Genomic DNA, 14,906 nt, shown 5'->3' with positions numbered 1-14,906 from the left:
ACAGCATCTGGCTAGATGGTATTATAATTTAAGCCACAGGAGTGAATGAAATTGCCTAGAGAGACAGTGCAGCAAGTAGAAACAAGAATCTCAAAGTAGCTATCTGAGGAACTCCAGCATGTAATAGTCAGTAAGAGAATGATCCGGAAAGAGCAGCCAGGAAAGTAATAGAAAACTCAGCTGATTTTTATGCCACAGAAGCCAAGCAAAGGGAAATGAGGAGGAAACACTTAACTGTGGCCAAAATTTCTAAACAGCCCACCAAGATAAGGATGCAAAATCTAATGAAATTAAGGACATGGAGGTCACAGCTACCAGTTATGGTAGTAGTTATAGTGGAGTGGGGGGTGGGAAAGCCAAGTTGGAATGGATTAAATGAATAAATGAAAAGAAAATATAGAATATGCTGACAGAATTCATTCAATAAGGCTAGCTATAAACAAACTTTTTTCTTCAACTATATAATGCTACTAGATTTTCAAGAGAAATGTGAGTCATTTCTTGAAAAAAAAGTTTGGAGTCGTTGGAGATGTCTATAGTTATATTTATTGATGTGCTAGAGATTACTGAGCCAAGTTCTCCTAGTTTAATCTAACTCATTTATTCATTGATTCCTGTATTATTACCTAATCGATCAATCATTAAATTAGCAAACATGAATTTAACATCTACAATGTGCAAGATACCTGACAAAAGCTTTAGGGGGCTTTATCAGGCTGTTGTGAATTGGGTTGAGAGGAAAGTAATAAGTAGCACCTGTCTCCTTTATCTAAACAAAATAAGAGGAAAAAAACGAGTAAGGTAAATGGAGAGCCATAACAATCCCACATTTACTATTCATAAAGGCTAATCTAGAGATGCAGTTTACAGTGAGTCAAGGGCTTCTGGTGAAATGCAGAATCTGGCCAATGTACCCACAGTCAGCACTGAACCAGGGCAGGCTTCCCAAGTTAGGGCAGAACCTATTCCCAGAAGGGCCATGCAGAGCATTAAGAGGGAAAAAAAAAAAAGAGGAGTTGCGTCAAGCAAACCGAGATACTCCTTCCAAGATGTATCACTCAGAGAAGTCACTCCACCTCTCTGTGCACAGTAAGTCAAGGAGCCGGTGGAGCACAAATTAAGTATCCCCTTTGACAAGCAAGACAACATGGGAGGTGGAGAGGAAGTACCCCCTTCTAACACAGCAACATAGAATACTATCATAATGATTTATTGAATGATACTTATATATAATTTTTTAAGGAGACAATATAGCATATAGAAACAAGAGTACCTAAGGCAGCTGTCTGCGAGACTTCAAAATGTAACAGTCACAAGGGAAGAAACTGACATTATATTTCCTTTATTATGTACTAGGAAAATAGTATTAATTAACTAATTAATTAACCACTTGTTGAGACCCTGCAAAGTGCCAAGCACTAGACTAGGCACTGGGCAGTTAAGGAGATGCTGGTCCAAATAGCATGTATTAGTTTGCTAAGGCTGTCACAACAAAATACTGAAACTGGATGACAGTAAAAATTTATTGTCTCACAGTTCTGGAGACTAGAATTCCTAGAACGAGGGTTCACTGGCAGGGCCATGCTCCCTCTGCAGGTGCCACAGAAGGATCTGTTTCAAGCCTCGCTGCTGGCTTCTGGAAGTTCCTTGGTTGTGGCAGCATGACTCCAATCTTCATATGGTTTTCTCCTTGTATACATGTCTGTGTCCTAATTTCCCTTTTTAAGAAGGGCACTACTTGTACTGGATCAGGGGTCCACCCTACTAATCTACTATGTAACTAGTAGAACTAATTACTACTACTAATTAACTACTAGTACTTAATTAGTTAAGCAACCTCATCCTATTTCCACTTAAGGTCACATTTTGAGAGTCTGGTGGTTTGGACTTCAGCATATGACTTTGGGGGGATACAATTCAACTCATTAAATAGTATATTAGGCAAGTTTATTTTACAATCCACTCAATCAATAGTTACCACATCTGGGACTATAAATTATTGTTTCATGCTACATAACAATTGTTTCCCTGCTTAGTAAGGAGAACAGAAGTTAACTTTACTATACTTTGAATAATATAATTATGTCTTTCTTTTGTATGTGGCTTATTTTTTTTTTAAATAGATATGTTGGGTGTTTTATAATTAACTGAGAAAGTACCCATTAAGAAGAGAATGGACTTTTAAAAAATAGACTTTATATTTTAGAGCAATTTTAAGTTTACAGCAAATTTAAGAGAAAGGTACAGAAATGTCCTATATACTCCCTGTCCCCACAGATACATAGTCTTCCCATTGCTAATATCATCTACCAGTGTGGTACATTTATTACAACTGAGTACTGCATAGACACATCACTATCACCCAAAGTCCATAGTTTACATTAAAGTTCACTCTTAGTGTTGAACATTTTAAGGGCTTAGATAAATGTATCACGACATGTATCCACCACTATAATATACAAAGTAATTTCACTGCCCTAAAAATCCTCTGTGCTCTGCTTATTCATCCCTCTCTCCTCTCTAACTCTTGGTAATCATTGATTGCCATCTCTGTAGTTTCGCCTTTTCCAGAATGTCGTATAGTATAGAGCCTTTTCAGATTGGCTTCTTTCATTTAATAATATACATTTAAATTTACTTGATGTCTTTTAATGGTTTAATAGCTCATTTCTTTTTAGCACTGAATAACATTCCATTGTCTGGATGTACCACTAGAACATACTTTCAGTAATTAAGGGTGAAAAAGAATAGATTTACAGGCTAACCATGTGTAGCCTTTCCTGCCAGCACTCCCCTCCTCCCATGGAGTTCAGTTTAAAACTATATGCGTGCAAATGTCCCCTAACACAGATCTCACAGATATCAGATCTGTGGTTTGAGAAGCCCTAGACTATTTAAATTCTGACTAAGGAGAAGGAGCCAAATAACCCCATGCATACATTTTACTTCTATAGTGGTATGAAACTATTTCTTGATTAGGAGGTGAACATGTAGAATTGCCTTTTTTAACTTCCAAGACCCATTTCTTAGCATGGTTTTAAGGTTAAATCCAACCATGAATTTTTGGGATACGTAAATATAATTTTTCCCCAAGATGCTTGCTGCTTAAGTGAACAGACTTTAACAAACACTGGCATTTTTTCTGAGCATTCCATTTTGCATTTCTAGGTGGCTTAGATGCTTTGCAAAGCAGACCAAGGGGTTTATTTTTGCACCAACAATAGAAACAAAGACTATCTCGATAAAGAAGGAACACCTCTTTTAAAAGAATGGTAATGATAAAAAAATTTTTCCCTTTGACCAGGACTGTTGTAGTTCCTAGAAATTCTATAGAAACATTGAGACACAAAACATGCATTAATAATATACAGTCTTATAAGCAAAACCTATAAAAACCATGTTTTACATACACTTTTACTGCTCTGAATAATTAAAAAATATAATTTCTTTCATCTTTCCTATCCTAATGGTTTTGTTGGATTCAGCAATAATTTCCTTCTTCCCAGGAGAAATTCAGAAGTGCTCAACGATCTGTACATAGCACAGGGACTGAAAGCCATTTTAATTAGAAGAGAGTTAAATGCATGCATTTTTGCATTTAGTCCAGTTCACATAAATTTGATAGCTCTAGTCCAGTCTAATGTTTTGATACTATAATATGTATAGTAGCCATTCCATTTGCCTACATGTTTATTGCCCTAGCATTATCTAACACATTGCTTTTTGGATATAAGACTAGGGATAAATCAGAATACCATGGTTTTAAATGTCCCCACCAAGTTTTATTAAAGAATAATCAGAAACCAAGATAAAACCATTTCAAGAAGAAGATTGCCTATTTTACACCTTATCCATATTTTCATTTGACATGGTCTATGCATATAGTTAATGTTCAGCTTTCAGTAATTGCCATCCTTTGAAATGAGGGAAAATAATATTTTAAAGCCACAGGAAATTGTTGATTTTATTTCTTTGAACAGTCATAAAATTTGAATTTCCAAAATTTGTTTTACCCTGTGAGTCAGCTCTGTGATTTATATTTCTAATGGCTCTGTGACAAATTTTAATAAATCTAATAACTTTTCTCTCTTGTCTTCATATTACTTCTTTGGAAATAAGCATGACTAGAGAACACTGAATGGGAACAAAGATTGAGGAACATATTTGTAGCTTATAAAGAAAGAAAATAGGAATAATTTGAGACTAATTTTGTTCTTTTTGTTTAACCATTCTCAGATAGCAACAAACACGTTCCACAAGAAGCAGCAAAACATAATTGCTAAGGCCAACGTCCGACTGCCTGGGTTTGAGTCTCTCCTTCATGGTGTGATGTTGAAAAGTTCACTCTGCACATGCCTCCATTTCCTTTACTGTACACTGAAGTAAACACCACCCACTGATAAGGATTAGATGAGACATATTTAAATTGCTTAGAACAGCAAACAACTAGAACACGGTAGGTGTTCAGTAAATGTTATATATTTTTATCAGTGGGTTCTACTACTTATAACACTAAATAAACTGTGGAGTTAAATCAGCCAAGCAACCTACATGGTTTCTCCCTATAGAAACACAATGTAATCAATTTCAGACCGTTTTTAAGATATTAAGTGTTTTCAAAAAACCATGTAATTGCTAAAAAAAAAAAAACCAAACCCAAAACATACACACAAAGCCAACATTTCTTCTTTAAACTGTGTTTGCACAAATTGAGTTTTTCTTCCTCGGTTGATACATGCTGTGGGGTTAAGTGATTTAAAGGAGGGAAAATAATCCTCAGAAATCACACTTTTTTTTCCCAGTTCTGTATGATTTCCTACAGGGTTTTGCATTTGATTTTGCTGGGTGCCAGGGGCTGCTACTGAGCTGTGAACTTGGCATAACTTTGGCATGTTTGAGGGTACTGATTTAAATCAGAATCAGAGACGCAGCTCCCCCATTTTATATTAACCCAAGGCTTTGTCTCCTCATATAGCCTCAGGGCAAGCTTGGCTTTCAAGTCTGCTAACAACAGATTGCTCCACACTCTGGTTTTTGCCCATTTGTGGCAGTGACCATGGGGTGGAAGTAGTGGGGTTTGAATATTTCTCTTGCTTTCTTGCAAACTCAGCAATCTCATCAAAAGATACGATGGTTATGTTGATCCAAAGTCCTATTGTACAGCATTGTATTGTATTGTAGGGGTGGGAGGGTGAGGGGGCTGTCAGAACATTTTCAGTACATTGCTAGAAGCTTAAGTTCTTAGAATCTGAACCACAGGCTCTTGTAAATGAATGAGCACTTCAGGGTTGACTCTTGGGGAGGAGAAAAATATCATTGCAATTGATTATGGCCATACTCTAGATTATATTCTATAGTGAAAAGTGGAGGACATTCTGCCTTCAAAAAGTAGGGAGGGAGGGTATAGCTCAGTGGTAGAGGGCGTGCTTAGTATGCACAAGGTCCTGGGTTCAATCCCCAGCACCTCCTCCAAATATAAATAGACTTAATTTCCTCCCCCTCATTAAACAAAATGGTTAAGATGGTAACTTAAAAAAAACCAAAAACAAAAACAAAAAGGAAGCTGTCATGCAGTGGCCACTTGCATTCTATGTAGCCATTTGACCGAAAGAAGTCATCATTGTAGCTTACTGCTCAAAGAGTGCTCCTATCAAGTTTCTTTGTTTTTCCAAAACCTTCTAAAATGAGAATAGGAATTATAATATGGGTGTTAAAATGTCTGCGCTTTGAATATTAGTGAATATTTGCTCATCATTTAGAAAAAAGCATTACTTTTATTGATGCGGTAAAACATGCACTTGGACCAAATCCAAAAGTACAAAAGAGAAATACAGTGCAAAGTAGGTTTCCCTTCTGCTCCTATTCCCAGTGCTACAGCAATCCAGTTAGCAGAGATGATTATATTTTCTGCTGCTTCCAAGATATTTCTATGCGCACTGATTACTGAATTGCAGTTGGTGTTCTCTGACTCCTTAGTTCTCCTAAAGTGTTTCTAAGTTCTAAAAAAGTGCACTATAATTTCTTTTTATGTATAGTATGAGAATGAGGAGGGGTAGCCCTTAAACACTGTGACAATTTATATATATATATATATATATATACACACACACACACATATATATATACACACATATATTTTTCCATATATGTTATATATATGTAAGCAATATATATGTAATACATGTATGTAATCATACATATATTTTTTTCCTGAGATGTTAACTATTTTTTCCTTTTATTATCTGAGATCATGAAAGAAACACAAGTCTAGAATAAAATATTAGAATTAGGGAAAGTTAGGGTAATGATAAACTATGCTGCTGATTTTTGAGATGATATATAAATTGAGGAGGCAGAAATTCCCAATCCTGTAAAGGGATTACTTTTTACCTATAATATGTGTAACCAAATTGGATTTCACCTATGTAGGAGGCTAGCCAGGGAAATATGAATTACTAAGACAGCATATTCAATATCTCAAAATTATTTTTCTTCTATATCTAAAACTCACAACTGGTTATAAGGTCTTTAGAACACTAAAAGAACAACAATATGGAGAATTATGAAAATTAAAAAAAATCAAGGTCTATGAATGTAATATGACAAGGAAAAAAAATCCTGAGATATAAAAAGCTAAATTGGAAAGAATTACTAGAAAGATTAGTAGAGGGAATTATTTCCCATTGATAGAGGAAGAGAATGCTGCCTTAATTAGTATATTTTCTTCCATTTAATTTTTAACATTGTAACAAAAGACTGGAATAATGAGTATAAAATGAATCCTCACAGCTTTGAAATTGTATATGCTGTATGATTTTCATAATGTAATAAATTCCAAAACTATTTATCACATAGAAACAAGTTCCCCAAATCCTTAACTAACTTTGGGGTGAGAGAAACTGATACACGTATTGAAAATATTCAAAGACCAAAGCAAGATATGAAGTGAAATACAGGACATGCATGTACAATAATTCTTAGATCTTGCTTTCAAAATTCTGAAACAAAAATCAGATTAGTACTATATAAAACATAATATCAACTTCTGAAGTTTAGGAACGTCAAAGGGGCTGAAAGAGAAAAGGAAGAAGGCTTTATTTAATCTTGATCTTGATAATAAGTGCTATTCTTTGGGGCCAAATTGGAGTCAAGGTATTTTCTGACAAGAGCAGGAAGTCAATTAGAAAGTAAAAGATAAAGGTGCTATTCCCTTATCTCTGAGTGCCCCCAAAGACCTTATCCAGAGACCTTCCCTCTTCAGAATCAAAGGCCAGCCCTCAGCCAGAAATAACGAGAGCAATCTTTATCTGACAATAAGGTAGCTGAGATTTCACACTGAAATTATAATCACTTCAATGAGGAGAAATATGAGATAAGAAAATGGACTACAGGGTGAAAATCAGATCTAGAGAGAATGGATGACCATGACTGGAATAAACTTGAGACTAACGACACCTGGAGACCCTGAAGACACAAACATTTCAGCGAGGCCACAGGCTTTCTGAAAGTGCTCTGCAAACCCCAGTGTTACCCGGGCTGCTCAGCTGTACATTCCTCACTTATGTAGCAGATCTCTTTCTCACACACAATATATAAACACTCAGAGAAGCAGGGGGAAAAAAATAAAATAAAATAAAAACCTCTCTCCAAAAGGCTGAGTGCAAGATTCCAAAAATGCTGAATCAGTCTGAGGGCACAAAGAGGCTCAAATAGTGCTTCACTTTTAGTTTAGTCACGAAGTGAGTCTGCCTTGATTTAGAATGACATTCCTGAAACTAGTGATGATTTCATTCTTTTTCTGGTGGTGGTGTTACAGTTACTACCACAGTTGATAGATACAGACTCCTAAGTGACTGTTACTTTATAATCACACCTAGACACTCAGAGCATTTTACAATTAGGGCAGTCTTAACTTTCAAATAATCCTTCTAAGAAAAGATCCAATGGCTCTCATTTATAAATGGGATATCTAATTTTAGTAGCTTAACTTAAAATAGCCCAAGATATCTGCCCCTCCAGTAGAGAGAGAAAACCAGTACTGTGTTTGCGAACAAGATAATAAAATTAAGCCTCCTCCTCAAAAAAAGAAAAAAAGATAAAGATCTGAGTGGATACACACATCACAGTCTCTGTGAACCCACACAAAAATAAGAAGGGGATAGGCGTTGGGGTGGTTTCAGAGTGCGCCATTATTCACAGGAAAACAGCGAGATTCACTACGGAGGACATAATTCTTTAGGCAGTGACAGGACCTCATTCACAGAACCAGGACTGATGGTGCATGCACAGTCAGCGTGCCAAGCGGCACAGGACCTGGATGCCGGTCCCTAATGGTGAACTGAGATCATTGCTGGGGACACTCAGTGATCACATAAGGGACACTCTGTTTGCTCTCTGGGAGATGCAGTTCATTTGCACTAATTGCAGGCTTGGGGGCCTGGAGAAGGCAGCTCTGTGTACACATACTGTATTCCCTTTGTTGGCGAAGGTAGCTCTCATGGGCCCTGTTCCTCCTGGCATTGTGTGTGTGTGTGTGTGTATTAACAGAGAGATTTAGCTGCCTTTAAAATATATGTGCATTTCTAATTCTTTGCACTAGGCTTACTGATAGCTGGTGAGGGGAAGCTACAATATAATAGAGAATTACTTTCCGGAAAAGTTTAGCAGATAATTCATGGAATAAAAGAAATTCAAGGAAGCCAAACACAATTACTATGGTTTACAGGATTTGCCTTTCTTCAGAAAAGCTCAATTAAAAAAAAAATTCTATCTACTGATCTATTAACTGCTTATCTATTAGGGTCATTTTCACAGACTGAATAATTCTCAAGAATATATCTTTTAAAATAGTCTTCTCTCTTTTATTATCAAACAACTTTTGAAAAAATGTAAGATTAGGAATCTTGTATCTTTCAAATGTAGAAACAGGTTACGGTGAAGACATCAAATAGTGTAAAAAGAGTATGAAATAAAACTAAGCATGCTGATATAGTAAACTTTTGACATTTTCAAGAGGTTTGGTTGACTGAAAAATAAGGATTTACTAAGAACTTGAAATATTGAAGATATATACTAATCACTGAGACAGGTAAACAAAAAAGTAGAAACAGTCCTCATCCTGGCAATGTTTACAGTATAAGAGGAGGGGACAGACATGCACATTATAAAAAGTTACCTACAAGGACCAGGCTAGATAATACCTCCTAAGTGAATGAGAAGTGTAAGTTGTACTTCAATGGTTCAGACATGGACAGTCTTAAATTTTCATTATTAGAGTCAACAAGTGATTCCTAGAAAATATTTTAAAAATTATTGAATTCTGAATAAAAGAATAGGAGGTTCCAATGTGGGAAAGGCTTGTCAGACAGGTGAAGGTGTTTTATGAGTATGGGGTGTAGATGAGAGAAGAAAGTGGAGGAATAATGGGAGCCAAAGGTGACAGACATGACAAAAGTCAAACATGGGAGGACCTGAGCACTTGCCCAAAGAGTTTGAAGTAGTAGAAATAGAAGCTTATCCAAGTTTTGAGAAAGATAGTTAATGTGATCAAGCGCTGGCTCAAGAACCTTTAACTGATTGAGGAGTAACTGGAATTTGATAGGAATGGAGCCTGGAGAAATGGAGGTCAGTTTGGGGAGGGTGGTCCACAAATGAGGTGATGAGGCAGTGAGCTAGGATGGGGCAGTGAAATTTGGAAGGAAGAGATGAAAACTAATGGCCCAGTGGTCTTTTAAACCCAATATATATTAAACCTCAGGGAGAGAAGCATCAAAATCTGAGCTATCTGGGTGAAAAGAATTAGAGAAATCAGATAAGGGACTTTGTGAGCTGGTTTGCTTGTTTGTTTTATGGGAGAAGAGATTAAGTGGAATGTTGAATTTAAGTTGCTGAAGAAATGCTCGGATGAGTCAATCCAGGGGCAGTAGTCAGAAATAAGGCTCTGGAACACAGAGGAGAAGTGAAGGCTGCAGGTAAATCTACAGTTTTTGAAGTTATGGGACTGGATGTCAACTCTAACAAGTTAAAGATGTTTAAATATAAGGTGACATTAATGTCAAGGGAAGGTTCCCTGGGCACATGAATTTGAAATATCAATTTACAGACAAATTCTCTAAGATGATGTAAGGATATATCATCCTTGTAAGCATTAGATCTAGCATCACTGCCATGAACCCCGTGAAGGACAAATATAATAGAATACACTGTAGATGAAATACACCGAGCCGCAGGATTGTGATTTACCTTATGGCCGTCAGGAGGCACTTTGTCCTCAGCATGGTTAACAGCCCAGGGAGATGTGGTGGAGAGAGGATGAGTTCAGGTATTCCTTGGTCCAGATTTCAACTCTGCTACCATCACCTTAGTAAAGTACCTTAAGCTACATTTCAGCATCTCATTTGTTAAGCAAATATACTGTGATTAGGGGACTGGAGGTAATATATGTCCTATATGCCTAGTGCACTGTACGCATTCATTAAAGGAGAGCTGCCATTATTTATTTTATTTTTATTTTTATTTTTGTAATTTTATTACTAACAAGGATAAATCTACATTTCTAAGGGTAGAACTACACTGATTTCCATCCAAAGTGACTCATATTAGAGAAAAACATTTCTGATCTGAGACACTGGAAGCTCATTATATGGTTTTTCTAGGGGCCATGGGCTAAATCCAGGTGTCTGATGGAATTCTGAGCAAAAAGAGGGGAACTAGAATAAAATGGATATCCACATATGTGAATATTCATTGGTAATATTAGTAGAGCTTCATGGAGAAATTACCTATTTAAAAGTGACCACTGCCTTTATAGAGATACGGTTTGAAAGAAAAAGAAATATATAATTCTAAGTGTAAAATACAATTCAAAGAAGAAAAGATGAAGAAAATGACTACTAGGGGTAAACTGAGGACTGTAAAACCTTTATTTACATAGAGAAAATAGCTCTTTTTGGTAAAGCATACAGGAGTTAAAGATTGGTAGGCGTGATACTTATATACATATAGAATATTATGGAAAAATTAGACATCTTTTATACACACAGAAGGAAATAAGTTGATTTGTAGATGATTTCCAGAATGAAAGAAATAATCATTTCATTATGGAAACATTTATAATTCCATGTTTAAAGATGTACAGGTAAAATAGTGCTAAGAAATATATTTATGCTTCTATTCTGTGATATAAAACCCAGGATATTGTAGCAGTTAAGAGCATGGCTTCTGGATTCAGATTTCCTATATATGAATTCCAGTTACTGGGCAAATTATTTAACTGTAGTGTACCTCAGTGTCCTCATCTGTAAAATAGTACCTAACTAATAGGACTGATAGGAGAATTAAATGAACTAACACATACCATGAGGGTAGGGAGTTCCAAGCACATGATAAGATCCAAAAGAAGTTAAATATTATATTATTTATTACCACTATTATCAATATTATTTTGTAATGGTATAAAGTTACCTCAGTAACTTTTCTCACTCTCTAAATGTGCCTCACTGATTATATTATTTATGGTCTGAATTGATGTCTGATATTAATTACTATTTTAGGTTCTTACAGGGTAGTGTTAACTAAAATGTATGCAATGATTTTCTCAATATTGTTTGATGTGTCCTGTATCCAGCAAATGTGTATGGGAAGAAGAAAAAGGCAGGACAAAGACCCTGGGCTAGAAAAAATGTGATGAGGTTCCACTGGTGAAGAGCTGGGTAAATATATATAAAAGGGGGAAAAAGAGAATCCTAAAGTTTCTCTTAGATAAACTTAAAAGAAAAACAAAGACATTTTCCAAAGATTTCTGGTTTGGGGCTGTTTCCTCCATCTCTGAACACTGGGAGAAGAGATGCCTAACTTATACATCTCCCATGTCCCATAACAAGAAAGAAAACATAGTATAAAGACCACTTGCCCACCCAGGCTCTTGGAGCCAAGGTTTGTGGCATCTGATGACTCTCCAGAACTCCCAGACTTGGCCTGCATGGTTGTTCTCCATTATCCTCAGGCTCAGAGGTCCAGAGACAATCACATAGCTAGATTAGTCAGGAAGAGTTCAGACCAGCCCATTCTCCCTGGAGCCTTAAAGACTCCTTAGTCATAAAAATACCCCATTCCTCATGTCTAAGGTATGAATAGAAGGGAAAGGTGCTTTCTAGGTTCACTATGCCCCCCTAGTTATATAAATTTCTAGTTTCATCTGGGTCAAGAATGCTTCATTTGATTTGCCCTATACAAAGTAGAAATGAAACAGAAATCAATGATTGGGGCCTCTATGGCCATATATGTTACATTTTCAACTATAAGGTGTTAACCAGCAAGAAATTCTGTAACTGCTTTTTGACATCTCACTTCTGCTTCTTTGGTGATTACTTGTTTCCTCTCAGCTGAGTTGTTTTGCTTCTCACGTCAAAGATCAACTGAGAAAACCATGTACTCTCAAGTTATTTTAAATCAATTACATGATGAAAAGTAAATATTTTGACAGAGATTTTCCGAAGCAAAAAATGAAAAGTATCTAATTGCTTGAAAATTAACAAATCATTTGACAGTAAACAAGTTACATTATGAGCCGATAGTGATTTTTTAGCATTCAAACTCAGAAATCAATGACTGCTAGGGTCAGAGAATGTTTTTAACCAGTGTATTAGTGGAGGAAGTTATCCTCCTCTGAGTGACCAAGATGAAACCAGTTTTCAAGGTTTTACACTTTGGCACAGATTAGATTTTGGTCTCCTTATGTTCAAGGAAGAACATTTTTATAGGTATTATGAACAAGAAGGTAAAAAGTAAGCTTATAAATTTTCTCTTTGATAAAAATAATTGAGCAGGAAATTCAGATACTATGTCACTATAGAAGCAGCACAGTAATAAATAAATATACAGACGTCAAAGTAGTTGTAGGAAATATCTTAAGAATAATATGTATGCTTGTGCTGTATACCAGAAACTGACACATTGTAACTGACTGTACTTCAGTTAAAAAGTTAGAGATTTTAAAAAAGAATAATATGTATGCAAGGTGCATGTGCTAACAGTTTTTCAACAGTTTTACCACAGACCTTAGATTTTCAATCCTCACTGATATGTCATTATTAAGAAATAAATAACTGGAACAAAACTTTGGAAACTTACTCCCAGATTACAGACTAAGAGAACCCTACAGTTTTGCTATGAAAAAATATATTTTATAAATAAAAATTTGGGCACTATATTAGTAATAAACATAAAAAAATTGCAAATCCGTATCTTGCACAAACACATATTGTATCTGTCTAACACTCTTTATATATGGGATATAATAGATGATAAACTAAAGGGATAACAAGTCTTTTCCTTGTTCAATGGTAAATTGCCTTCACAATATCAATGTATAAAGACATTTTCTCCAAATTGCCATACTGGGTGGTAAGGGAGGGGAGATGGGCATTTTGTAGCTATAGTGGACTGTATTCATTGAAGTTGTTAATAAAAGCACATGGCACAGCCTTTGTTTACAAAGTGGTGAGTATAGAAAGATTTCTAAGGATAGATTGTATCTAATATTAACAGACTTCATAACTTTAAACAATCATATTCATTCATGACTTGGAACACCTTCTAAGAGATTTAAACCACTCACTATATTCCCATTAATACTGAATAAGTGAAACCAAAAATTTAGGAAATTGAATGAATTGTTTGACATATCAAAATTAAAACTAATAAACTAGATGCAAGAATCATGTCCTTTTCATTTGATAGCACATTCTCTCTCTGAAGATAACTGTAATTGTATATATATATACACATCTGAACATATACATGTGAAAAACCATATACATTTGAGCACACAGATTTAAGATATATTTGGCTACATCTAAAAGAGCTGATGAACCTAGAACAAATGTAAATGACTAACCTGGTGTTACTACTACTCCGTTTCCGTTGACCACAGGCCTCTCCTCCTCTTCCTCCTCAGGAGGCTCTATACTTGCTTTCTCCATGTTGCTCACTGATTTATTCCTCTTTCGTTTTCCTTCAGCGCTTGGAGTGGCTCCGGGAAGTATCTGGTCTGTTACATTTAATAATAATGGTGCTGGTTCTGCTGGAGGCTTTGGGGTACCGTAGTAATTGTCTGTAAACGATACAAAACTTTATGGAGTTAAATATTTCATCTACTGGTATGCATAATTTGTAAAGAATGGAAATTTTATGAACAAATTTGTATCCTAGCTTATACATATATATTTTATGGATACACACATATATACAGTTTTATATCCTTTTATGTTTATATATATTTGTTGTTTCTATTGTACTTGGCTTTAATACTTAAATAAAGATATAGATCTATATGCATTCTCACCTGGGTGCCAAACCAAAACATATACTTAGGTATTAGTTTCATGTAGTACATAGCAATTTCGAATTAATCAAAAAATTTTGATAACAAGCCTTGACTATAACCTTTTAAAAAATAAGTATGTCTGAATAAGATGATTTTTTTTTTTAAGCAAATCTCACAACATTCTGGAAAGCAAAGCACATTACACTTTTCTCCAACTTTCAAAGGGCTGTGGCTGTTACCCTTGATGTGCACAGCATCCCGGCTACAGCCACATCTCTACGCCCGCTGAGTGGTCCCCATGACGGCTGACAGTGAGCCTGCTGCTCTAATCATTCTTCTGATTACCACAGCTCTTTTTCCCACAGCTCCATGATCTGAGCTACCAAATCACTTGTTTCTCCCATCAGTCTGAGAGACTTCTTAAAGGAGACTAATTCCTGTTTATCTCTGTAAAAAGAGCCCGGCAAATAGTAGGCATGGAAGATATGCTTACCATGTGAACATCTTTATATAGTCAAGGCGAATTACTTTATTTAAAATAGTCTAAAATTTTTATTAATTTTTAAAAAAACACCGCTAG

The 14,906-nt window shown here is 35.7% G+C and overlaps 1 protein-coding gene across 2 annotated transcripts in view; it reads right to left on the bottom strand.

Annotated features, from left to right (window-relative positions):
• The window catches only part of MAGI2 (membrane associated guanylate kinase, WW and PDZ domain containing 2), a 1,098,388-nt gene that overhangs the window by 393,314 nt on the left and 690,168 nt on the right, over positions 1 to 14,906 (bottom strand). For both annotated transcript variants that reach the window (XM_072965145.1, XM_072965146.1), the window contains exon 4: positions 13,898 to 14,113. In XM_072965145.1, the coding sequence (XP_072821246.1) occupies positions 13,898 to 14,113 (216 nt within the window). The remainder of the gene's footprint in view (positions 1 to 13,897; positions 14,114 to 14,906) is intronic.

Source organism: Vicugna pacos, chromosome 7 (assembly GCF_048564905.1).
Source record: "Vicugna pacos chromosome 7, VicPac4, whole genome shotgun sequence".
Lineage (NCBI taxonomy): Eukaryota > Metazoa > Chordata > Mammalia > Artiodactyla > Camelidae > Vicugna > Vicugna pacos.
This window is presented reverse-complemented; position numbering and strand designations above follow the sequence as displayed.